At 31.4% G+C, this 26,703-nt stretch overlaps 2 protein-coding genes across 5 annotated transcripts; one reads left to right on the top strand and one right to left on the bottom strand.

Moving 5' to 3' along the window:
- The first annotated feature begins 418 nt into the window (after positions 1-418).
- Positions 419-1,002, top strand: LOC141663849 (uncharacterized). The gene is made up of 2 exons (XM_074469686.1): positions 419-533; positions 581-1,002. Exons 1-2 carry the CDS (start codon positions 419-421, stop codon positions 1,000-1,002), a joined length of 537 nt encoding a protein of 178 aa, XP_074325787.1.
- A 3,904-nt stretch (positions 1,003-4,906) lies between these two features.
- Positions 4,907-23,698, bottom strand: LOC141668324 (SKP1-like protein 21). 4 transcript variants are annotated; one of them, XM_074475140.1, is made up of 11 exons: positions 23,558-23,698; positions 22,497-22,888; positions 13,467-13,567; positions 12,414-12,632; positions 11,841-12,038; positions 11,623-11,736; positions 11,435-11,519; positions 10,963-11,096; positions 10,693-10,838; positions 5,954-6,046; positions 4,907-5,275 (listed from the first exon to the last, which is right to left on the bottom strand). In XM_074475140.1, the coding sequence occupies exons 3-11, from the start codon at positions 13,503-13,505 to the stop codon at positions 5,185-5,187; spliced, it is 1,119 nt and encodes a 372-aa protein (XP_074331241.1). In that variant the 5' UTR covers positions 13,506-13,567; positions 22,497-22,888; positions 23,558-23,698; the 3' UTR covers positions 4,907-5,184. The 4 variants fall into 4 exon arrangements, with proteins under 4 accessions (XP_074331241.1, XP_074331242.1, XP_074331243.1 ...); XM_074475141.1 differs by having other exon boundaries at positions 13,470-13,567; XM_074475142.1 differs by having other exon boundaries at positions 13,473-13,567.
- Positions 23,699-26,703: the final 3,005 nt, after the last annotated feature.

The following is a 26,703-nucleotide window of genomic DNA, read 5'->3' as shown; positions in this document are numbered from 1 at the left end:
AGTCCAACTTATTTGGGCGAAAAGTAAACGAACACATTAATAGGCATGCTTGGCCACCGCTAAATAAGTAAGTTTTTGGCTTATAAGCTCGTAAGTACTATCGATGAGTGTTTGTCGACCCAATTTATAAGTTGAATTTACAACTTATAAGCTGACAAGTTGAATGTTAGTAACGACGTACTTTTTCTCAACTTATTTTGATTTTCAATTTTTATTAATTTTAGTGTTTAAATTTATGTTTTTAAATGTTAAGTTAATTTAAAAGTCATGAATTAAGATAATTATATTTAAAAATTATTTATTTTAATTCATTTAAGTTAAAAAAAATTCTGACTTATAAGTAAAATTAACCAAAAACTTAACTACAAAATGGTTGCATGGGATAAAAATTTGCAGGAAAGCCCCGTCCATCGGTCACATGCTATTTGCTGATGATAGCTATGTATACTGCAAGGCAGAGTCAGAAGAAGCGAGGAAGGTGCTGAAGTTATTGTCGATATATGAAAAAGCTTCAGGCCAGCGAGTTAATAGAGGTAAATCCACTATTTTTTTTAGTGCAAATGTTATTCCATATAACAAGGAGGGGAGCTCTGTCAGGTGCTTCAAATTCCTGAAGCGGATAATTTTTCAAAGTACATGGGTTTACCAAATCTGTTAGGAAGGAACAAGACTGCAATCTTTGGCTACTTGAAGGACAAAGTCAATGTCAGTATCCATAGCTGGAATGAAAAGAAAGTGTCTAAATCAACAAAAGAAATCCTTATTAAAACGGTGGCTCAAACCTTGCCCTATTATGCCATGAATGTCTTCCTTCTCCAATTAGAGCTTGTTCGTGACATGGAAAAAATAATGGCAAAGTTTTTTTGGAATACTTCACAGAAAAACAACTCTAAAATCACATGGATAGCCTGTGAAATAATGTCCCGTCACAAGCATGCTGGTGGGTTAGGTTTTAAAAGCTTACGAGATGTAAACCTTTCGATGTTGGGGAAACAATGCTGACATTTTATTACTAATCCAGAAAGTCTGGTGGCCCGAACTTATAAAGCTAAATACTTTGCCAACACAGAATTTATGGAAGCAAAACTGGGGAGTAGTCCTAATTTTATCTGGAGGAGTATCATGGAAGCAAGACAAGTGATTTTTTCAGGGTCGTGTTGAAGGATTGGCACAAGCATGGAGATACAAATCATTGGACAACCTTGGCTGAATAATGTTGATAATCCTTATATTTCTACTAATTCACCATCGTTATTAAATCAAAGAGTGGCCTCTCTGTTTCGTACTGGGACTAAAGAATGGGATAGAGAGATCATTAAAGATATTTTTGACACAAGATATCAGCACCATATTGCAAACACGAGGGTGGAACAACTTCTGAATAAAGATACTTTGTACTAGAAGCTGGAAAACTCTGGGCAGGATTCAGTAAGAAGTGCGTACAAGCTTCTATAGGAACAGAAAGGTGTGTGGAATGCAGCTAATATTAATTTCATTTGGAAGAGTTTGTGGAAGATTAAGGCTCCTCAAAAGGCTCTAAATTTAGTTTGGTGAGCGCTCTCGTACTGCTTACCAACTAAGATGCTCTTGCAAACTAAGCATATTCAAATCGACAATATTTGTCCGGTTTGTCATGAGGAGGCTGAATCAGTTTTCCACAGTTTGGTGCAATGTAAGGCTGCAGCTCTGTGTTGGCAAATCCATAATCCTAATATTAGTACGAATGAGACAATGAAATTTGCTGAGTGGCTGGAGAGAAACTTATCAGGACAACCGACACAAGCTACTGCAAAGATCATCACTTTGTGCTGGTCTATTTGGAGAGCCAGAAACGATTTGGTGTGGAGTAATAAAAGCTGGAACTCGATGAAAATTGTTTCTAAGGCATGAGAGTATCTTTCACAGTGGACGACAAGTCAGGGTAGGTATACTGGTGCACCTCTTCGACCTCCTATTGCAGGGATGGTGCAATCTACTGGGCAAAGCCACAACAAGATGAAGTAAAGATCAATGCGAATGCATCAGTCTTTGAGAACCAGGGAGCTCAGGAATAGGATTGGTGGTGCGGAACCATGCAGGTCATATGTTATCGGCTAAAACCACATACTTTTTAGAGGTAATGAACCCGACTTTAGCTGAACCTTTGGCAATTAAAGAAGCATTGAGTTAGGCTAAGGAATGGACGGATAATACTATCATTATTGAGTCATATTGCTTGGACGAATAATACTATCATTATTGAGTCATATTGCTTAGTAGTTGTTCAGTTGATCAGAAGTGCTACATCTCTGCAATCCAGACTTGGAAAGGTGATAATGGAGTGTAGAACTTTAGTACACGAGTTAAACAACAGAAGGTTGTACTTAATTAAACGGTTTGCAAATATGTCGGCACATGAATTAGCTCATGTGTCTCATATGTACACGAACCCTGATCGTGTGTTTGACTGGGGATCTATCCCAGTTAATGTTAAATCTTGTATCTCGAATGAGTCATTGGAATAATAAAATAACATTTCGTCAAAAAAAAGACCAAACCTTTCCTATGTAACCTGGACCTTTGATTTTATCTTTGATCATGAATAAAAAGACACATAAAATCACTGAAAATTTGAGAAATTAGGATAGGAAAATAAGAGTTTTGGGGTGCCACGTCAGACACTTGTGATCCTCCTTTATATAGATATATATAGATAGATATAGATAGATTGATCTGATAATAAAACATTTTTTTGTAAAATTTATGTCATGTTATTTGTTGTGATTGTTGCATAATTTTATAGCTCTAAATTTGATTTTGGTGTATGTTAAATAATCAACCAAGTCCAAAACCTTAAGATGGTTCGGAAATGTCTCAATTGATATCATGTTAAATAGCCGGTCTTTCTAAAATTTCGAGCCTTATACTCTTCAACAATATAAAGACATATATTGAGTTGGACATTAACCAATCAAATTTTGGGGTTTAGTTGAAAACTTGTAGTACTTTAATCTAAAAAATATAAAGGATTTTTCTAATGTGTGCATATAATAAGCACAAATTCTCGTGAGTTTGATTTATTTTTATTGGTGAAATTAGTATAAATGTCGGAGGGTATTTTAAGATTAAAACTAATTCCACCAATAAAAACAAGTCAAACTTATGAGAGTTTGACTTATTTTTATTGGTGAATTTGGTATGAATGTGGGAGGGTCTATTAAGATTAAAACTAATTCCACCAATAAAAACAAGTCAGACTCACGAGAGTTTATACTAATTACGTGTGCACGTGCATACCATAAAAAACCTGAAATATAAAACTTAATTAATTTTTACTCTGATTATTTCTGGAGTAGTTTGAAGTCTTGTAGGGCACGAGGAAACATCTCGAAGAAATATTCCCAGGACTTCAATGATTAGATCACTAGATTAATTCTCGGACATATACCCGGTTATATAATATTTATTTTAATTAAATTAATATTTAAAAATTAATATATATAGTTTTAAAATATATATTAATGATGGTATATTTTATATTTACGAAATAAAATATATATAATTACAAATATACATATTTTATATTTTATTTAAATATGTTATGTGAAGATTTATAATGATGAATCACAATTGAATAACTAAAGTTGTTATGAGTTAATTCTATGTCATTTCAAATTTTGAATTCGACTCTAACTCACTCCGACAATTTTTATGAATAGACACTTAAAATATATATTTGTAAAAAAAGAAGATTTGCAACGGTAATGAAGAAAAAATGAGATAAAAAATAAAAATAAGTAGGTAGGAAAATGAAAAAGAGAGCGAATTAGTGGAGAAAAAAAAGATAATTAAGGAGGAAAGAGATTTGGTGGAGAATGAATTTTTTTTTTTTTGAGTTAGAGGAGTTAATTGCCACATAAACAACTATATTTAATAAGGAAATGATAAATGTCCAATTTAACGAGAGAGTGACACATGTCAAATTTTTATTTTCTTTTAGTATAATACTAGATTAGTTCCCGGGCAGATATCCGGTTATATTTTAATTATTTTCTGAAAAAATATTTTAAAGTAGCTTAATTTGAATATATATTAATACAATATTTTTAAAACATAATAATGAGAATAAAATAAAATTATAAATATAGAAATTTAAAAAGTAATATTACCCAAACTACAAATATTGATTATTAACTTTTTATTAAATATAAAAATATAATAATGAATATTTGTGTAAATAAAATTAATTTTGAATGGGAATTATTGAAAATTAGTAATTTAAGAATATAAAAATGAGGAAAAAAGGAATGAGAAATGATAAAGCTAGAGACTTAATGGAGGTATAAATGAAGAGAAAGAGAGATTTGAAAGAAAGTAAATTAAACGAGTAGAAAATTGTAAATGGATGATGACATCATCAAATTAATGAGAGCTTGACACATGAGATTTGATGATGTAAGTTTTTGAAAGAGAGATTGACACATAAGTGAGCTTGACACATAAGTTATACGGATATTAGGTGTACTTTGTTTTAGTATAATACAAATAATATAATACACATAGATGAGGACAAACTCCATGGTTACAATAGTAAAATAGCAATAGTAAAATAGCAATTGATCACTATGATTGTTTAAAAAACTACACTACCATGTATCAATTGCTCGTGTAAATATCAAGTAGAAGTGACATGAGAAAAATAAAAACAAAAAAAAAAGATTGGCTACCAGCTCTCTACGGAGATTAGCAGATAAGTGGGGAAACTGCATTTCCTAAAAAACGGTTCCAAACAGGGCCTTTATATATTGGACAAGGAAGTCTAAAATAGGTTATGCACATTTCAATTATAACTGTAAAAAATGTGCATAGAAAAGAGCATTCTAAATTCTCATACCAAACATATTTAAGATATTTAAGCGATGTACTATAAGGTTAAATAGCCTGCATATCTGAATTGCACTTAAAAACTAAAGAATTTAACTCACAAGTACATCTGGGCTTGAGCACAATGAATTCTTTTTCTACAATGACCTTCATCCGTTCGAGACAGAAGAGCAACTATACTTGGCAGATGAAGAGAAGATATACGACTACTTCACAACCAATCTCCACCGTCTTACAATCAAAATCATTCACCATAAGCTTTTCCCAACCTAAGATACTAACTCTATAGTCTATAGGTATTCCCAACTTAAGATACTAACTCTAAAGTCTAAAGCACTTAGTACACATGAGCCATCCTCGGGAAAATCTTGACAAATACGGATTACAGCCGATCATGCAATAGGGCCTACTCCTGTCCATCCAAACATAGTTTACATAAATAAGTGAAATATGTGTAAGGATGAAAACATCCAAAAGTTCTCAGGGAGCGAGTATGTCAATAAATATATAATGGAAGTAAGGGTTCATTTTTTATATCAAATTAAAAGGGGAACTGTAAACAACAAATTAAAGGAGACTTGTGCATCCTCCTAGAGACTGCATGATAGTAATCTGTAATCCAACTTTACTTGTATTATTCGATTATCTTTTATATGCACAACCAATGATACTAAGATGCAACAATTACTGAATAAAACATGATTTAAGAAAAAACATTAGTGCATAAAAGACAAGGTAAGTAGGGTTATATGGCAATACTTAGTTGGTGTGATAACAAAATACAACAGATTCTGAACAACACAAGTCATTTTGTTGTTCACCCTATTTTCAGGTCTTTAATCCTGTGTCATAATACAAAATATATTTACGCTATTTACTTCAAAACCAATCATGAGCATGTTAAATTTTATACATGTCTAAATATAATAACTTTAATGGAAACATATATACATGTTTATATAAATACGATGCATCGATTCTAATTTGCATCTCTCTTTAGAAATTAGAACTGATGCTTCATATACTAGTTACATGTATAAATTTAGTAAACATTATTGCACAACTTAAAGAAGGAATATAAATTTGTAACTTATCATAATCTGTAACATGAAAATCTACTTCCGGGTCTCCATATATCTGAGTAGGATCTAAATTTAGTAACCGAGCTAATTCCTCTACCATCCTGCACAAGGCGAGAACAAATAAGTAACCATACAAAAAAAGGTCAAAGGTAAATATTATGCTAGCTTTCAAAAGTGTTAAGAAGAAAGGCCACTCTTGCGTTTTACTGAATCTGAAATGGCCAACAAAAGAGCAAGCTAATATTAAAAAGAAAAAAGGTTGTAGAACATTCGAAGCTGAAAATAAAAAATAATACTGAAACTACTCCAATAAGCATGCAAAACAATAGCTGCAATAATTTCACAAAGATAAATGTATAAAATAGATACTAAAGTGAACCCTCAAATAAATAAATAGTCTAAAGGAATGCTAATGAGGTGCATAATTATACTCGCACTTCAGAGCCCTATCATTAAGCATCGAACAACAATATATCATTGTCGAAATCAAACTGACAAGAAATCACATGTCGGGAATGTGACCGGAACAGAACTGAGAGCAGAACAATAGCACAACTTTGAGCGCATGCAGCATTCTAGACCTGGTTAACTATATGGCACATAAAAGTGGAACACTAAAACGTTGACAGGAGCATTTAAAAAAAATAGTTGTTTCAGTATATGAAATTTATCTGAGAAGATGCAATATCATGATTCTTTATAAAGAGACAAACATAGAAAACTGTTCAAGAACAAGTATGTGGATGTGAGCTTGTTTTTCCTTGTGTGCAGGGGTATGCGCAATGCGTGTGAAAATGACACAATGGAAAAACTGGTTAAGAGGTCAATATTAATACAATTTATCTCAGATTAGATGGTTAGGATTATTACCACAAAAATGGCGAACTACAATAAATGAAGGTGGTTTTACCCGAAATCAAGATTTAACAAAATGGAATTCGTATGAAAAAGACTGATTACTTTATCACAAAAAAAAAAAACAAAAGTAGTTTCAAAGATCCATTACCAAACCAAAAAGATCATTTTCAAAAATACTACATATATTCAAGATCATTGAGCTAAAAGTAGGAAGTAAGTAAAAAATAATAAATATAGAACATTATATATATATTTATAATATATATTATAAAACTTGAACCCTTGACCACCCGGAAAGGGAGTGAGCTAGATACCACTAAGGAAATGAATCTAAAATATGCATGGAAAATAGCATTAATGCATCTCAATAACGCCTATGTAAAATGGCAACTTATCGCAATACATACGTTTAAACATAGCATGCCACTTGCTGAAGAAAAAAAATCTCACGCTATAACTCATCTTTACTATGTATCTCTGAATTAGTACTATTTTTTTCACACTTGATGCGTCTAAAGAATGTATCCCGTATTTTTCCCTTCATTTTAGATTTTCATATAGTGTTATCAGTTGAGCAACAAGGCATGATTCACCTTCAATACGAATGTGGTACAAAAGCCAGCTCAACAAGATCTGATATCTTGGGGCAGTAGCGCTTACATTTATGCAATCTTTGGGAAGTCCATTTACTACTTCATAAAATACAAGTCAAACAAGTTTACTAAATTACTATATCATGTTCACAAGTTTATTTAATATTTTATATATTCTATACTACTGTACCAAAAAAATTACAGAGGTCCATTAAAATTTTACGACATCATCACAAGTTTAATACATCAAGTCAATGACATAAAAATCAAACATGAAAATCTTCTTGTCAGCAATTGTGATGAAAAAATGTTATCCATGAAGGCACCATACATCTTTTCATATTCGACCATGAAAGCTCCGGCCAATGGCTGAGCCAGGAGGTAAACCTCCTACGGGCACCAAATATACATATATATATATTCCGATTGAATTTAGATTTTTTTTCTAATTTCGGATATCCAAAATAAATTTGATCCAATATAGAAACCCGATTAATTTGGATCTAGATATTTACTTTTGATTCTTTTTTTACGTTAAATTTTAAAAACAATCCATATACAGCATCAACTACTACAATATGATTTTCTATAAAAATATTATGATACATCACACATTGAATAAAGTCTAAGACTGACATAAAAAAAAGTGTGTGTTGTGTCTTGTATGTGACTATTGTCTTTCTGAATTCTTCCAACCGGTCAAGCACATGCTTAACATTTTTAAAATTTATATTAAGATCCTTTAGGTTTTATCTCAGTCAGCTCCTGTTAGAAAAAAAATCACCAAAACAAATATTGATGAAAAAAAAGAGACCAGCCTTGGGAATTTGGGGGGCAAGGAGAGAATGTTGCATATCATTAAATCATTATATATTTATATAAATATAAATATATAAACATTTAATGCTCTAAACGACTCCTAGATTCTGTTTTGGAAAAAATAGCCTTCAAGAAAAAAAAAAGTCCAAAGGGTTGTTAATAGACTCCCATTGGAATAATTTATATTGACAAAGATTATCCACTGTAGGATGTGTAACCCACTTAAGTTCAACCTCTTTAATGGTACGTATACATTTTCTTGGAAAAGAGCTTTACCATTTTAAATTTATTTAATTTCCATAGTAACTAATATCTCATGTTTCACCCAGGTAAATCTAGTAACCGCTAATTCACTTCCATCACATCCAACAAAATTTGTTTCATATTAGTCTCTCTGCCGGATGGATAAGATCTGTTTTCCTAATCTTTCACGGTTAAATCCTTTAATAGGTGTGTTCTAAGTATATGTAACGAGAATCCAATACTATGGGTAATGTCAAATTTGTTAATTGACTAGATATTATAACATAAGTAATTTCAGGTTTACATATTAAGATAATACGTCTAATTCATATAGCTATTCTAGTTAAAGCGTTGCTTGAAGGGGGAGTAGTAGTCAATCTGAATGTTTTAGTTCAGAGTAAAAGATGATAAGAGAAGGGTCAAAAAAGATATACACATGAAAGTGATGATTTGATATGGGAACCTAGATCTCCCCTTGACCATATATAGTTCTGACTTCTGAGGCAAAAAAATTAAATTTTATCAAACTTTTGTAACTTATAATCACCAATACAAATTCAATTCCGAGTATAATCAAAAGAATCGGATTAATATTGGCATAACAAAATCTCTAGAAGCCAACGGGTAGATATATTGTTAAAACATCGAATAATGACTATATATCCGATGGACAAAACACCGAGCTAACTCTAGCAAAAAGCAAAAACATGCAAGTAGCAATCAATCCAACACTTCCAAGTAATTTCATGAAGTAAACATCTACTATATGATGTATTTAGTATACTAGGTAGATTTGAAGATAAATGTATAAAACAGCATAAAGACTAGACATTTAAGAAATCATCAGAACATTGGTTAAGACTAGCGGTAAGTAACACTAACCTCTATTTAGACATAGGCACTAATGGGCAAAAGTAGTCGGTCAAAATTGTGTCATGTTCAATGATCACAATCCCTTAGCCCAGAAAAACTTTAATATTGGCTCACATAACATATGTTAACTTTCTCCAAATAACATGAGTTTCAAAAATTGTGACATTACCTATATTCAGAACTATTTTGTTATTGCTTCATTGGGCAAAACACAAGAATACAAATATAATAATGATTATCGGAGGCAATCCTACTTAATGTGCTAGCTAATCGTAATGTCTTTATGATACATTTTTATCATTTGTTAGTGAATTATTTTCATCATTTACCTGCAAGAAAATATGATTACAAACGGGTTAAATATCGAAGTGATCACTCAAGTGAAGGTCATATATCACTTAAGTCATCAATCTCAACAGGGTATCATTTGAATCACTAAAGTCATGATAAACATCAAACAAATACCTCTAAATATGTGCTTGAGAATTAAAAATTATTTTTATGAAGTTCTATACATTTTTCTTGAATGGTGCTGCAACCAAATGAAAAGTTATGGATTATAGTATTTATGATAATTTATCTAGATTTGGTTAAGTCTATATTCTAATAATTTTTATTTAAATCAAATAAAATAGCTATAAATTTATAAATAAATAGTAGATAAATTTTTAAAAATCTAAATATATTATCTAAAATAGTAGAATACATAACTTTCATTTGGTTGCCGTAGCATTCAAGATAAATGTATAGAACGGCATAAAACTAATTTTTAATTCTCGAGTACATATTTAGAGTTACATGTTTGATATTTATTATGACTTCCGAGATTTAAATGATACCCCATTGGGATCAGTGACTAAAGTGATATATGGCTGTCACTTCAGTGACCACTTTGCTACTTAATCCGATTACAAACCTATGAATCCTTACTAGAAGTCAACTTTTTTAATGTTCCACCGGATAAAAAACAAAGTTATTCCTAAGGTGAAGACTTAAAAATCTAAAATTTAACATGCACAAACACTTACTTACACACAGACACACACACATATATATATTACATCTTCCACACAGGAATGAAGCATTTATAAAAGACTTAGCCACTCCGTAGTGGCCCAATCAATCATGTGTAGTGACAAATTGTTATTCAGCTCCCAAAATAAGTATCTCAAGGTATGAGATCCAAATAGATTGCAAATGACAAAAGTACTGTCAACAGGATTAATTGAAATTTCCAAACTTGGAAAAAAACATGATTTATAAGAATAAGGGGCACAGTCAGAGAAAACTAAGGCAAAATGTAATTTCGGGTATAACTAATTTAATTATGCTTAGAAGACCTAGAAGATTAACAGGCTAACCTAGTAGTCTCTGCATCCTTCACAGGATCCAAGTTACCATAAAATGTGTCTTCTTTGACATTGCAACTTTCATCTTGTGTGCCCAATAGGTCTGCTGTATTAAAGCTGGAACCACTAGAATTTGCAGAATCCGTTGCATTTATATCCTAGAAAAATGTCAATGTTCATCTTTATTAGGTACTTAAAATTTAGCCCAAAACTAAACAGTATGTTACTGAAAGAGGTGCAATAAAAAACCAACAATATCACAATGGATATCAGGTGGCTGACCTCATCATTTTTTTCAATGACTTTCTTTGAAGTAGAGGCTTTAGTAGAAGCAGCAGCACTACTGGAAGAGGTTTTCTTTTGCTCCTGCTTTTTATGTTTATCTTTTTCCTTTGTAGTTTTGACCCCTTGGGTATCTGCCAAAGTAACGGAACTCATTAATTCTGGAGTTTGCATAATGAAAAGCAAAAGCACCTTAGCATCTTTCAAACTACAATGTGCAACCGTAGGCTCTGATGCAATTATAAGCATCATTTTCCAAACAACCATCCAGACTTAACAGAGTACCAAAAGCATCACAAGAAGATACCATAAGATGATTACACCATAGATAAATTCCATTACTTTTTACTAAACATGCTTGTCTATTGTGATGTGTGCGCCCAGGTAGCACACAAAGAGCTTCAGATATATTATTTAAGCCAGTAAAAAAGGTTTGCATGCTAGAAATGAAGGGGTGAAGAAAGGAAGGTACCTCCATCTCCATTAACAAATGATACGAGATCATCGACTTCACGAGTATCTTTATCTTGACTAGGGTTTACTCCAGCCAAGAAGTCCTATCATTATAGTAAAGTAATCAACAGTCAAATTTTTAAAATAACTATGGAATTTTGAATAAATCTCAGTTAATCTTTATCAGATGAAACGTTCAAAGTTCACCTTCAGTTGCTCTACATTCTTCACTAATGACTCTCTCCTGTTAGAGTAGAGCTTCTTACGTAGCCTCGTTCGTGTTTCATACTTAGGGCACTCTCGTAAGTTCGACTTTTTGGCCTGCCCAATTGCTTAATCAACATTAGATTAACAAAAGAAAGAAAACACAATATGTTTCACAACTTGATATTAGACAATAAGAATGCTGGTTACAAGAAGAAAACCTTCGAAAGATCCTCAGTTAAATATGGGTTCAGCATACGGCATATCTCTTCAGTAGGTTTATTACAAATCTTTTCGGCCAGTGCATTTTTGGTGTCCTTAAACAGTTTTCCCAGTTGCAGGTGGTTTGAAAGTTTAAGCAACTCCAACAGAATTCTTGCATCCCTTTGGAGGAAGTTTTCATTAAAACTCTCGTGCGCCTATTCAAAAAGAAATCAACTCTAAAATTTAAATTGTTGATGTCCTTCATGCTATTGCAGAGGAAATTCTGCCACATAATATACCAAAGGAATCAATTCTTTTGTATTCACTTGCTTACATAGTTACTGGTCATTGCTTTGAATTCAAAGAGTTACCTGAAACCTTAAATTCTGCACATTTTTCAACCTTTTAAAGATGAACTTTTCATATCCCCCTTCTAATTTTATTTGCCGATGTAAGGAACTAGATTTTTTGTGTTGCATTTTTCATTTTAGTCGTCTTACAGTTGGGAGAAGTACAAAAGATTTTACAGCAGTCTTAGTGTAGAAAAGAAATGGCATACCAATCATAAGTTTCAAGCAATTATATCTAACCTGGAGGGAGTGGCGTCCTGCATGAAATCTGCAATAGTCAATCACTAAACTCAAAGTAGTAGGTGTAATTTTTTCAGGTAGTGTTATAGGATTGTTCTTCGAAGTTCCAGCTCCTGATTCCATTTCATGACGAATTCTGGGGCATGCTATTGCAACCTCAAATTCCACCTCTTGTACAGAACCGTCAGCAGTTTGAATCCATGCACAGGATTCCATAGCCTATAATCCACAATAAAATATCGTAAGAATAAAACCATATGAATTTAGGGTACAGAGTACAAACTCTATGGCAGCGAAGACAGATTATGTATGCTGCATGAGATCTCATTTTCAACACAAATACTTCAGGAATGTTAGGTACCCCATGGAGCCACATTATATTTTTTAATCAAAAAGTTTCTATTTTAGTAAACATTAAAAAAAATAGCCAATCACTACACAGTATCATAGTTTTGTAAATTATTTGTATCTATTAGCAACACAAGCAAAACAAATCACTTATTTTGTGTTCTTTTTAACTTTGGAACATATGTGCACTATTTTGTAATTATAAAAAACCAGTCTCAGCTTTTCATTAGAACAAAGAAGTTATAGAACCAAACTTTTTCTGCTGTACCCCTGATTTTAAATTAAATAAGTAAATTTCAGGGTAATTGATTTGAAAGATTTTCAAAATCACTATTTAACCCTTATAAAAACGAGATTAAATTCTTAAAGTGAGCAATAAATCAAAACCAAAAACAGCCCTGAACTGAGAATATTAAGTAAAAAAATAAACTCTTTTACTATTAAGTATTAAGCTTTAAGATTGCCAGTTGTCACTACACGCTGAAAAACATTCAATCACGTAACAACATAGACGGAGGGAGAAATGATACAAAAAGGAAGTCATTGATATCAAAGAAAGTCATTCTGTTAATTTCTCAGTAAATTATATAAAGAGGGGAAATACTAAGATAACATATTAAATTGGACAAAATAAGATATTAAATTGGACAAAATAAGATATTAAATCGGACAAAATAAGAATGCACAGGGATCATAAAACAACACTACCACGGGTTTCTTCACTTCTCTTTCAGCTTTAGACATGGTATTGGCAACAAGGTTGTCTGATAGATTTTGTTCTCTTCACTTTACTATTTAGATGTGACCTGTGTTACAAGAAGATTTGTGAGCAAATAAATTTAGATATATGAACAAAAAGTTGTACTGGAGATTGACATAGAGATTACTAAATGTGACAGATAATAGTTGCATCTGTTTTAACTATCCTGAAGCATATGAATATCAAGAAATTTGATAGACTTGCAAAAATGCATATAGACATCATAATCTTTAATGAATTTGACTTTTAAATGCATGTCAAGATAAAAGTTTCATCACTTTCAGTGGAAGTTTCAAATGTAAACTCTTAACATGATTGCATAGTAGTAGCCAGTAGGTAGTAGGTAGAGAGGATTAAGGCATTTAAGAAAGGTAACAGATGCAGTAAAAAAAATTACTATTTTATTATTACTCTCAACACACTTTAAACTATATACTTATATTATAAAATACTACTCTAGTATAAACAATTATAATCTATAACTAAAATTGACAAAACGTTAATGGACAAAATATTTAGCAGATTGCATTTAACTCGGTGGAGCTACTACCAGTACTACCTCAGTTTTAATTTAAGCTATGTTAAACTTTTTACACATGCATATTCAGGTGTAAAAAAATAAGATTTACAATAAAAATTAATGTTATATATGAGTATTACCTTTTACATCTTATTCTTAACACCATAAAATACGTGCAAAAAAGTCAAATGTAAATTAAATTGAAAAAGGGGGAGAAATGTAAGCTACTACTATGAGAACAGAACGTATATACTATACACACGGGGTCCACAACGGACAGGTATTTTCCACAAGGCTTAGCCTAGCGCATAACCTCTCCTCCTGGCAATCAGAGGCTGAGGATACAAACTTCATAGGAGGCATGTGTATGTGAGTAATTAAAATTCTGGAATTGACATTGACTAAGAAAAATATTGCACTTTCACAAAATAGCAAGTTAAATAAGGAAAAGAGGAAGAATTAAACTTGAAGAGCTAAGAAAAAGTTGCGACAAAAAGGACCAATATTTTAACACACTGCTTTGTATATTAATCTTAAGTAATAGAAACAAGAAGCATCAAACACTATATCAGACATAAGAAAGTGAGTGAACATCAAAAGCTAACCTTATTTCAGAAGAACATCAAAACCAACATGATATCTCAATTATCAACATATATTATACACAAATATGCATTCCCTGTGCAACCCAAGTAAACTAATACCAATAAATTTTATGAATACATATAAAACATGCAAATCAACCATAAAAACTAGGCGTTTTTATAAGACCTGAGATAAATGACTGGGATATGTATGTGCGGTGGAACCTCTTCCAAAAATACTCTTTTTTCTCTCTCAAAAATCAAACTACCTTTCTTTATATCAGAATATCAACGGCTTTCTGTATACTAAGAACAAAATTATAGTCACGCTATTGCTGCTCATTACAAACAGCTTGTAAGTGCGTAATTTATTTATTTTATATCAAATGCAAAAATATACATTAATGAGTCTCCAAGAAACGGGTCCCGCCAATTAAAGACACGGGTCCTACCAATTAAAGACGGGTCCTACCAATTAAACAAGTCTAAGAGTTATGAGATACGTGAAACAGAGGTAGCTTTAGCTGGAAAAAAAACTCGGGAAATGTTATTTAAAATGAATAAAAGTGGGGGCCCTCAACTTTCTATTGGAAGTATTATATGATGATAAAACTTTTCTGAAGAGTGGGTCCTATTAGTGCGACGTTTGCCACCATAAGGAACATTCCTCGTGAATGTATATTGTCCCACTCAGACATTTAACTTTTTGAAAGAGTAAGAAGCGGTTTCAAAAAGCAACATGTTCAAAAAGCGCATACACTATGCAAGGCAAAGAACACGTTGCTAAAAGTGGGCCAAAATTTGATTTATAATGTTGTGTATTAGTATTAATTAACAATAAGTATGAACTAAGAAAAATTAATATATATGCAATTTTAGATGACCCAAATTGCATATTGTCAAACACAATATTTCTTTTTCAAAACTTATAAACAAATTTGTAAATAAACCAAAAATACATAGTCTGATTTTAAATAAATTAATAATCAAATTTGTAAATAAACTAATAATACATAGTCTGATTCTAATTTATCGGTACCAATAAATTAACATAAAACTATGATTAAAACAAAGAAAAATAGATATGAAGAGAACAAAGAGACAAGATCTTTGTTGATATAAAAACAATGATTATAAATTTGGAAGCACAAGGACTAGTTGGCAACTAGTGGGGGGAAATTGCATTAGTATGATCTTCTTTTTCTCCCTAAAACAAATCTACATAATAATTTATTTAAACATATGTACAGATATACATATGTACAAATATACATATATACAATATATTTATACAATATCATTAAAACCAAAACATTTAAATTTGTCAGTTTGGTTTACGGTCGGTCATTCTATTCAATAAAATAACTAAACAAATAACATTATTATAATCAATAAGAACTAACTAGCCAATTAACTTATCTAACTAAAAAGCATTGTCTTTTACATCTTTTTAATATAAAACCTCCAAAACACCAATTACACCCGCATCAATTGCAATCATTCATAAAATATATAAAAACAAATTAGTGAAACACACTGAAAAGCATCAATTTCGCCCACATCAATTGAAATCATTAATAACTAAAGTATTTAAGAAAAAAACATGTGCATTCACATGTTATAAGCGAGTATATATATAAAACTGAAACATCACCTTGTTGTTTTTACTTGTATAGCCATCTATTTTATGTAAGCTTTATTATAATTTGTCGGTCATCATAAAAAGTTCCTAAGTGCTTAAATTAAAGGAAGTAATCTATATTTTCCATCCTTAGGAATGTACCTTAATATCATAAGTTCTAGACGAATAGGACCCACTTGTCATAATAGTCCTTTTGTCTTCCGTTACTTTTCATTTAACTGTAAGCCTTCATTAATCTTCATGCTTTTCGTTAGATAAATTAACTAAGAGTTGAACCTCGATGAATGAATATCCCTGAGACCACGAATTTCGTCACTTATTTAGGCAAAATTAACTTATTTCTATTATGTTGGAACCGGGAAAAAATATTATTTTCATTGTCGTTTTTCATTTATCAAATTTTTATTTATCAATATTCTACCGTATCTGACTGGACTTCATCTCTATATAACATTTTACGCCACCTTCTAAATTTTTGGCTTTTTAACCTTTTAGCAGACCTACCTCAAATTTACGCATTCAGTAATTTTCTCTCATAATAAACATTATTTTTAACAAAGTAAAAATCTAATAAAACCGACCTCTTTATGATATACTTGTAACCTTTCAGTTTTTAAATTTATACGGGCCTAACTCTAATTTAAACAAATAGTAAGTTTATCCCATCATCATGGGCAATATTTCTTGTAAAGTTGTACTCCCTCCGTCCCGGTAGGTTCTTAACATTTGAAATGGAAAGTTCGACACACATTTTAATGCTCTTATCTAGTATAGTCCAATAACTTATTTTTAAGATTTTCCTTTTTTTTGAATAAAAATTCGAACATTTCATTTTTATTCAAACAAAAAAAGTTTTTAAAATACTTAATGTTTTAAATGTTAAGAATTCATTGGGACGTAGGGATGGAAATCGGGTCGGGTCGGGTCTGGTATTGCAGAATCCATATCCAAACCCGAAAATTTTATTCATACCCAAACCCGAACCGAAAATACCCGAAAATGAATACCCGAACCCGATCCATCGGATTTCGGATCGGATTCGGGTATACCCGAAACCCGAATTTTTTTTGAACTGGATATTCATACCTTGAACCCGAAACCCGAACCCGAACCCGAAATCTGAAAATTTGTATAAATTATTGATAGTGGAAGTGCTTGGGATCGAACACGCGACTTGTAGAGAAAGAGCTTTAATGTGTCATCTTGAACCACTACACCACATCATTAATTGTGTTATTATATGTATAGCTAATATTTAAAAAATCAACTCAATTGATACCCAATTTTTTAGATTTATTACTAAAAGATGTTTTGTTAACCCTGTAAACCTTATCAACCGTTTAAATGATTGAATAATTATATTTAATTAAACTTTATAGTTAGTTAATTTTTAACATAAATATAAAAATATATGTTCTAAAAATTATATAATAATATGTATAATGTATATTATTAATATATATATATACTTAGTTACCCGGACTCTTCATTTTACTTAGAGTACCCGTGTCGGACACTCGACACTCGGACATGGGTATGGACATTTGGACACTTATTTTAGGCCAAAAACATGTAAATTTTTCAGAATATTGCCGAGTCCGACACTTGGATACGAACCCGTGTCCGACACCCATACCCGAGTCCGGGTAACATAGTATATACATATATATTATAATGTGTAATATATAAAATTCTAATATTATATATATAATTAATATATATATAACAATTCAGGTTTTTTCGGATTTCGGGTTCGGATCGGGTTCGGATCGGGTTCGGATCGAGTTCAGATGGAGTTTCGGATTTCGGATCGGGTTTCGGATCGGTATACCTAATATCCAAATCCAAATCCAAAAAATTTCGGGTTCAAAAATTAAATCCATATCCAAATCCAAAATCCAAAAAATCGGGTTCGGTAAATCCAAAATTTCGGGTTTCGGATCGGGTATCCGTCAGATCGGATTATTTTGTCATCCCTATTGGGACGGAGGGAGTAATTACAAATCTTGAGAATAGGATTTCCTGATTACAATTGTATTTCTTAAAGTTAATAGGACCTATATCTAATTTATGTTGATAGTAAACATTCATAAAATTATTAGATCTAATGGGACCTACTTCTGTACACATTTCTCATCATCCTTCCATTTTCTTAACTTTATTATCGTAAAGATAAAAGCATATGTATATTAAAAAATTGAGAAACTTAAAAAAAATGCATATTCATTTAGACATCATAATCAATAATGAATATGACTTTTAAATGCATGTCAAGGAAAAAGTTTCATCACTTTCAATGGAAGTTTCAAAATTAAACTCCTTACATGAGGCATAGTGATGCTAAACAAATAATTAGATATTAGTTTGTATTTATTTTATATTACTCCCGTCCGTCCCAATCATTTCTTTACACTTTCCTTTTTGGGATATCCCTTCCAATTCTTTACATTTCAAAATTTTCCAGAAGTAGTAAAGTTTTTATAATATAAAAAGTAAACCCATCCACTACTTACATCCACTATACCCACTTTATATATAAAATATTAATCGGTCCCACCACTTTACTCACTTTTTAAACTTTCCACCACTATTTTATCATTTTTCTTAACCTCCGTGCCCAAACCAAATGTAAACAAATGGTTGGGACGGAGAGAGTATTAGTTAGAAATAGATTTCATTGTTATTAAAAATACATTTTTATATATATAAGTATTAGTATAGTACGGTAAAGAATAAGAAAAAGATTTATTTTCTTCATAAGGAAGATTTTACTTGGTGTTTAAGTTTTAGGAGTTTATATAAACAATTGTAATCTTATATATTGAATAGAGTTAAATATTATTATTTGAATATGCGGATTTTTGTGTGTTTTTACTGATTCTCTGTAGAGATAAGTCATTTATCCCTTGTTTAACCCTTTACCCAATCCAGTAGTATCAGAGAGTGTCAGTGTATCAAAGCCTTTGTTCCTCCACCCAAACACCAACCTCACCAGTAACCAATTACCATATCCAACCATTCCATTACCAAAATTAGCCTACAAACGCATGAAAAATCACTGCCCAGCCATCTTGTCTTTCAGGAATTTAATCAAATACTTCACGGCAGCCAACATAAACTGTCCTAGCAACTGCCCGCCACAAGAAACTGCTCCCGGCAGCCACCAGAAGTTGCTCCAGTTGCTACCAGAAGAGCAGAAACCAAACCCTAGAACTTGCAAAACAATAATAAATTTTCCAGAACCTGTAAATCGGGCAATTTTTTTAATAATAATTCATGTTGACGAAGTAAACAGCATTCTTGATACGTATATTGAGAATAACGATTCAAGATTAAGAAATTTGGAAGTTACATTTGAAGGTATGAGTTTGCAAATGCAAGATGTGCAAGCAACACTCAAATTAATTATAGGTAAACTTGGTCTGCAACATAATTCTCCACCATAAAGACCTCCATCTCCGCCTCTAAATCAACCTAATGGTGAAAGAATGTGAAACTTTATGTTGTTGATGGAGAAAAAGTACAAGACCGCCAATTACCCAACATTATGACCTATTACCTAACATTATGAGGATGATGCGCCTAAAATTGAAGTTGTGAGCAAGAAAACCGACATCATCATAGTGGAGCACTTTGATTTTGTAGGCATCAACAACATATTGAGCACGACTACCACAAAAAACTTTTATTCTTCGCATCTTGTTCCCTACGATCTTGCTATGGAGTTAGAATTGGATGTCTTCAAGGGCTATGACAAGTCATCCCTTTGTTCGTTGATTCTCAAGTATTCTAAAACTCGTGGACAGGTATTTTTCAACGGCGAGGCGAATGCTAGGCGAATGCTAGGCGAATGCTGTGGAACAAAAAACTAGAATACTAGTTTGTATGTATTTAATATTGTTAGTTAAAAATAGATTTAATTGTTATTTAAAATATAGTTATGTCATATATATATATAAGTAGAAATATTCTAGATTATGATTCAGAATAAAAAAGGATTTGCTTCCTTTATTAGGAGGATCTTACTTGGTGATTAAGTTATAGAAGTTTATATAAACAATTGTAATCTTATTTATTGAATAGAGTTGAACATTATGATTTGAATCTGCGGAATTTTGTGTGTTTTAGTTAATCCTTTGCGGAGATTATATTTCCTTGTCCCGCCCTTGTCACGCATCACATGTTAAGATGCAATGCAAGGCTTTTAAGAAATGTAACAGATGCAATGAATAAATTTACAATTTTATAATTACTCTCCATACACTAACATACCCGGCGTCCACAGTTATTTTCTACAAGGCTTAGCCTAGCGCATAACCTCTCCTCTTGGAGGTTGAGGATCTAAACTTTATTGGAGGTATATGTGTGTGGGTACTTAAATTATAGAATTGACATTGACTAAAGAATTTTTTTTGCTACTATATGAACTTCATTGTGCACTTTCAAAAAACAGCAACTTTAAAAACGAAAAGAGTAAGAATAAATTTGAAGAGCTGAGAAAAAATTGCAACAAAAAGGACCAATTTTTTACTCACTACTTTGTATATTAATCTTAAGTAATTGAAACTAGAACCATCAAACATCATATCAGACATAAGAAAGAGCGAATGAACAACAAAAGCTAACCTTCAAAAAAACATCAACAATCAACATGATATCTCAACTATCAACCTATCTTCTATACAAATATGCATTCCATGTGCAACCCAAGTAAACTAATACCAATAAATTTTAAGAAGACATATAGAACATGCAAATCAACCATATAAATTACGTTTTTTATTAATCCTGAGATAAATGATTGGAATATGTATTTTTGGAAACTCTTCCAATAAACTCTTGTTTCTCTCTCTCTGACCAAACTACCTTTCTTCATATAAGAATATTAATAATGTGTTGTGTCATGTGTGTATATACTAAAGTACAAAAGTATAATCACACTATTGTTGCTTGTATATAACTTATTGCATTCTGAGAAAGAGTATATAACTGCATAATTTATCTATTTTATATATCAACAATAAAAATAAAATAAAAGAGTCTCCAAGTAATGGTTCCTACCAATTAAACAAGTCTAATAGTTATGAGATATGTCAAACAGAGGTAGATTTGGCCGGGGAATATTATTTAAAATGATTAAAATTGGGGGCCTCAACTATTTTATTGGAAGTATGATGATATTTGTCACACTCAGACATGTTAACTTTTTCAAAGAGGAAAAAGTGGTTCCAAAATGCGACACATTCGAAAAGCGCAGAAACTGTGAAAGGCAAAAGCTGACGTTGCTAAAAGAGGGTCAAATTTTGATCTATAATTTTTGTATTATTAAGGAACAATGAATTATGAATATGAACCAAGAAAGATTTATATGCAATTTTAGTTAACCTAAATTACCTAGTGACGTACACAATATTTCTTTTTAAAATTTATAAACGAATTTGTAAATCAACCAAAAATACATAGTCTGATTTTAATTAAATTGACAATCAAATCTGTGAATAAACCAAAATAACAGAGGTTTTAATTTACCAGTGCCAATTAATTTACCAGGAAACTATGATTAAAACATGCAAACAAAAATGGATATGAAGAAAAACAAAGGCACGAAATCTTGTTGATAGAAAAACAATGATTACAAATTTTTGAAGCACAAGGACTAGTTAGTAGTGGTGGGAATTGTTTTAGTATGGTCTTGCTTTTCTCCCTAAAACAAATCTACATAATAATTTTATTTAAACTTATGTACAAATAAACAGATTTATACTATTTCTATACTATATTATTTTCGGATTTTATGAGAAACTAAGAATATATCTTGATGACATATGATTGTTGATGAGTCATAATTGTTGTTGATATTTAACAATATTAAAGCCGAAATTTTAGAATTTTGTCGGTTTGATTTTTGATCGATCATTCTATTCAATAAAATAACTAAATAAATAAAAATATTTTAATCAATAACAACAAACCAGACAACTAACTTTTCCAACTAAAAAACAATACTTCTTAAATATTTTTAATGTAAAACCTCCAAAAAAACACCATTACACCCGCAGGCAGCATCAAATGCAATCATTAATGAAATATATATAAGAAATCGTGAAAACACAAAAAAAACATCAGTTGAAATCATTAATGACCAAGAGATTTAAGAAAAAACCCCAGTATAAGCTACTAAGGTCTACACTGAATCACAACCTGTATAGAACGAAGGAAATACACTTACAGCTTTAATGAGTCATGCCCCATCAATTTGCCATCCCACCAATTCTGTGACATTGAGACTAAATACACGCGCAGGAACGGATATACCAATATTTGCCAATAATATTTCCAAGTGATGGGCTGATGGCATGCAAAACTGAGAATGAAGCATGCATTACACCATCCATGGGACTATGGTTTTCAATTGCAAACTACAGCAATGGAGCATCCATGAGACCGTCCATTTGAGCATTGGTTTCCAATTGCAAACTACACCAACGAAGATGAAGATGCCAGTTCCGGAAAAGAATTTAACAGAGCATGAGAGCATGATATCACTTAGTACAGGGAGGGGTAGGTGGACCATTATAGATAGCCAGATAGGTCAGTTTCTTTGTTGAACATGCATCTCACCTTCATTGCAACAAAAAAAACAAAAGAATATTTAATATAAATAATTTTCTTAGTAGCATCATATACATAGCAAAATAAAAGAAAGAACTAAAAAGGATGACAATGAAAAATGCAGTATCAAAGTGTGAACCAGAAAACTAAATTTCCATGCCAACAGATATATCACGAGGATATTTCGGTACAGGTCATTTTGACAAATTGACTGCTAGAACAATTACTGACAATCTGAAAACGTAGATACTAGTATAAAACATTGGTCGAATTTATCACAAATTCTTGGTATGACCTCATATCCTTCGCCATGCACGGGTAACTTTTAGTATTCTTTTTTATTAATTTTTACATTCTAATATTTGTTTATAATCTGCATCTGTTTTCGAGTTATATTTCGCCAAACATTGCAATAATAAACACTTAACAACTTACTAACAGAGCTCCTCTATAGCGAACTTCCTTTCTATCATCATCTCAAGTTCGAAAACCAGAAACAATTTGCTAAAATCGAAACGTACACAACTCAGTCACTTCTACAACTTAACAATAGGTGTGTACACAAATACTAAATACTTAACCAATATGAGCATTGAAAAGGCAGAATAGTCATGATAAAAGTATGAAATAAAATTAGGTTAAATCATCAAAATAAGTGAAATTAGAGAGAATACATACAGATATTTTGTATCTATTGGAGCTGTGAGAGATAAGCCGGCTTGAGTTAGTTGTGTGGGACCCATAGTTTGCCGCCGGAGCCATTTTTAGCGGCGGAGGTTCTGATCAATCTTGTTTTCCGGTACAGTTATCAATTATGTGTCACTTGGGTTAAAAATGACCCTAAAATGTCACTGTACATCGTGTACGGTTTATGTAAAACACCTAAAATGGAATTTCGTGTAACGTTTTGACATTTTGAATTTTTTATGCGTAAAACGTAGATGAAGTTCCGTTTTGGTTAAAAAACTATATGATGTACCGTTTTGAGCCAAAACGCTACTTTAACCACCGTTTTGCACATTATAAAAAGATTTTAAAAAAAAATTAAAGTACTAAAACGGAACACTATGTACCGTTTTGCACTAAAAATACAAAACGGAAGACGAAGTACTGTTTTGAAATGACATTTTGGGCAACTATTTTCAAAAGTGACATTTTGGACTATTTAGCACTCAAAAGTGACATTTCGGTCCATTGTTCAATTGTATTTAGTTCTAGAAAATTAACAAATGTAGCAGTTTTTTTAAAAATGATGTATTTTATTGTCCTTTAAAAATAATAGCCTAAAACCCGTGCATCTTGTTTTTAATATTATATAAATTTTGAATTTAATTTGAAATGCAAATTTTAAACTCTGAAATTTATTTATTAGAAATATTTGATAATATGATTTGATAATTATTTTATATATGCATGTGTATAATTTAGTAAAATTTTAGTTTTTAAAGAAATATCACTGACTTAAAGATTTAATTTTGTTAAAATTCTTAGGTGTGTTTACAAAAGATAATTATGTTTTAATTAAAAGATAAATTTTAGCTCATATTAATAGTAAACGAATTATTTTTACTTTGGTATACCGAACAAATCTAATTAATTATATTTAAATTTATTTTTGGTTAATTTGTTTACACCCGGATCAATGATATAAAGGTTATGTATCAATGATAAACCTAGATAAAAGTACATATTATTTTATGTTAGCTGGGATAATTATTTTCTTATTTTAATTTTGATTTATCATGAATTAATTGTATAATTTATTTTAGTCCGGATGAATAACATGTATTGATCTATTTTAGTCACACGTAATTATATTGACTAAGGAATCATCTCTATTTTAATTTTATTTAAATAGTTTTGGATATTACAGAATTTGAAAAAATCCCGTAATTATATAAACCCAAACATTTTACACACAGATCTGCAATCAAACTTTTAATATTTCGATTATTAGGGTCGGATCCTAATTATCCCATAATCCTAAGCCTACATTATACGTAACAACGAATTAGATAGACTTTAATTTTATTTTAATATGGATCAATAATATAAGAATTACCTTTAGTTTGAATTTAATTTTAATTTTAGTTTTAGTGTAGATCAATAATATATATTATTTTGTTTTAGCCTTAATCCTGTTATATCAACCATCTAATTAAATTTAGTTTGTTTTTATTTTTCTTTTAGCTTTGGTTAAATATTATTTTATTTTAAGCCAAATAGATAACATATTTTATTTTATTCTGATGATATTATATCGACCAACACATTATGTTATCGTCCGGTTTGATAAAATATTTTTTAGCGAGATCGATATAGTATTTTTATTGTATTGTTTTAGCCCGGAATGAATATCCGAATAATATGTATAATTTTATTTTAATGAGTAGGGTTTCAAAAACAACACCCCTATCCCTACTGTCAGTAGGGGTAAAAAACAACACCCCTACTAGAAAAACTCAAACCCTATTGATAGTAGGGGTGAAAATTAACCACCCCTACTGCGCGTAGGGGTTTAGTTTTTCCACCCTAAGGGGTGTTGTTATTCCATCCCTATTGTCAGTAAACTGTCAGTAGGGGTTTAGTTTTTCCCTACTGGTAGTTTACTGACAGTAGGGGTGCAATAACAACAACCCTACTGTCAGTAGGGGTGTTGTTTTTGCACCCCTACTGTCAGTAGGGGTGTTGTTATTTCACCACACCTGAATAGGATCAATTATATCCACACTATCTCGCCGAGATGGCGATCAACTCATGCGCATTGACCTCTGACGCAGTATACATTTTTTGTGTGAATATTTTTGTGACGGAAGTCCGACAGTCAGTTGAAGTCTAAGTATAAGTAGTTTCGTTTAGGCGGTATGAATATTTTTACACAATTTGTTCATATGGGGAATCGAAGCTAACCCCTACTACTACCCCTACTGTCAGTAGGGGTGAAATAACTTTACCCCTACGGACAGTAGTGGTGAACTAACAACACTCTTACTGATAGTAGGGGTGAAATAGCACTATCCCTACTGGCAATAGGGGTGAACTAACAACACCCCTACTGGCAGTAGAAATGTTGTATGAGTTATTATTTATAAATTAAATATTACTATGTAGAAATGTGGTGAAGTAGAGGGCTTTCACCCACTAAATCCCTTCTGGATATAATTGAAAATAAACCTTTATATTTAATAAACCTTTATATTTAATAAACTCTACAAGTCTTTTCACCTTTATATGTAAATTGACGTTATTCCAATGAAACTCATTTCCGCTGTAGGGGAGGGTTGGTATATATATGTTTGTGTGCGCGACACGTCACGGTTGTTTGACAAATGGAGGTAGTTATGGACTCTAGCCATTATGAAGTGTTACATTAAGAAAGTTTTGGGCAAAGAAGTTTCAAACAAATGCTAAACATCTACGTTATAAATTATTAGAAGACGACTAATCTTGTATATTAACTAAGCCTTAGTACTAGTAATGAAAACTCTTTCTTAATTCCAGAGAGTACTAGTAATGTATTGCGAGTAGTAACCCCCAACGGGGTTTTAAGCTATGTATTATGTAAGTAATAGACCTTGAACCAAAGAAGTACGTCTTCAGTGGTGTTGTAGGAATATCTGTTGAAGATACTAGGTGATTTTGAAAAAATTTCACTGGGATCTTTACTTCTAATTTTTCAATATTAGCGTTCAATGGAAATCATAGAATACCTTAAGAAAATCTTAGGATGAGCATTAAGGATTTACTAGAGGATTTCGATAAAAATATTAAGCCACAAATAGGAGAAATCCTTAGGTTGCTTAAAATTCAGCATGCTAACCATG

The sequence above is a fragment of the Apium graveolens genome, chromosome 6 (assembly GCF_009905375.1).
Source record: "Apium graveolens cultivar Ventura chromosome 6, ASM990537v1, whole genome shotgun sequence".
In the NCBI taxonomy this organism is placed as follows: Eukaryota; Viridiplantae; Streptophyta; class Magnoliopsida; order Apiales; family Apiaceae; genus Apium; species Apium graveolens.
Note: the sequence above shows the minus strand (reverse complement) of the source record. Positions and strands in the feature narration are given on the sequence as shown.

Excerpts from the sequence above, each read along its gene's own strand:
- LOC141663849 (XM_074469686.1), top strand. The coding sequence starts at position 419 with ATGCTATTTGCTGATGATAGCTATGTATACTGCAAGGCAGAGTCAGAA. Across the intron at positions 534-580 it reads AGGCCAGCGAGTTAATAGAG|GAGGGGAGCTCTGTCAGGTG; the intron begins GTAAATCCACTA and ends CCATATAACAAG.
- LOC141668324 (XM_074475140.1), bottom strand. The coding sequence starts at position 13,505 with ATGTCTAAAGCTGAAAGAGAAGTGAAGAAACCCGTGGTA. Across the intron at positions 11,520-11,622 it reads AGAATGTAGAGCAACTGAAG|GACTTCTTGGCTGGAGTAAA; the intron begins GTGAACTTTGAA and ends CTATAATGATAG. Across the intron at positions 10,839-10,962 it reads TCATTGAAAAAAATGATGAG|GATATAAATGCAACGGATTC; the intron begins GTCAGCCACCTG and ends ACATTTTTCTAG.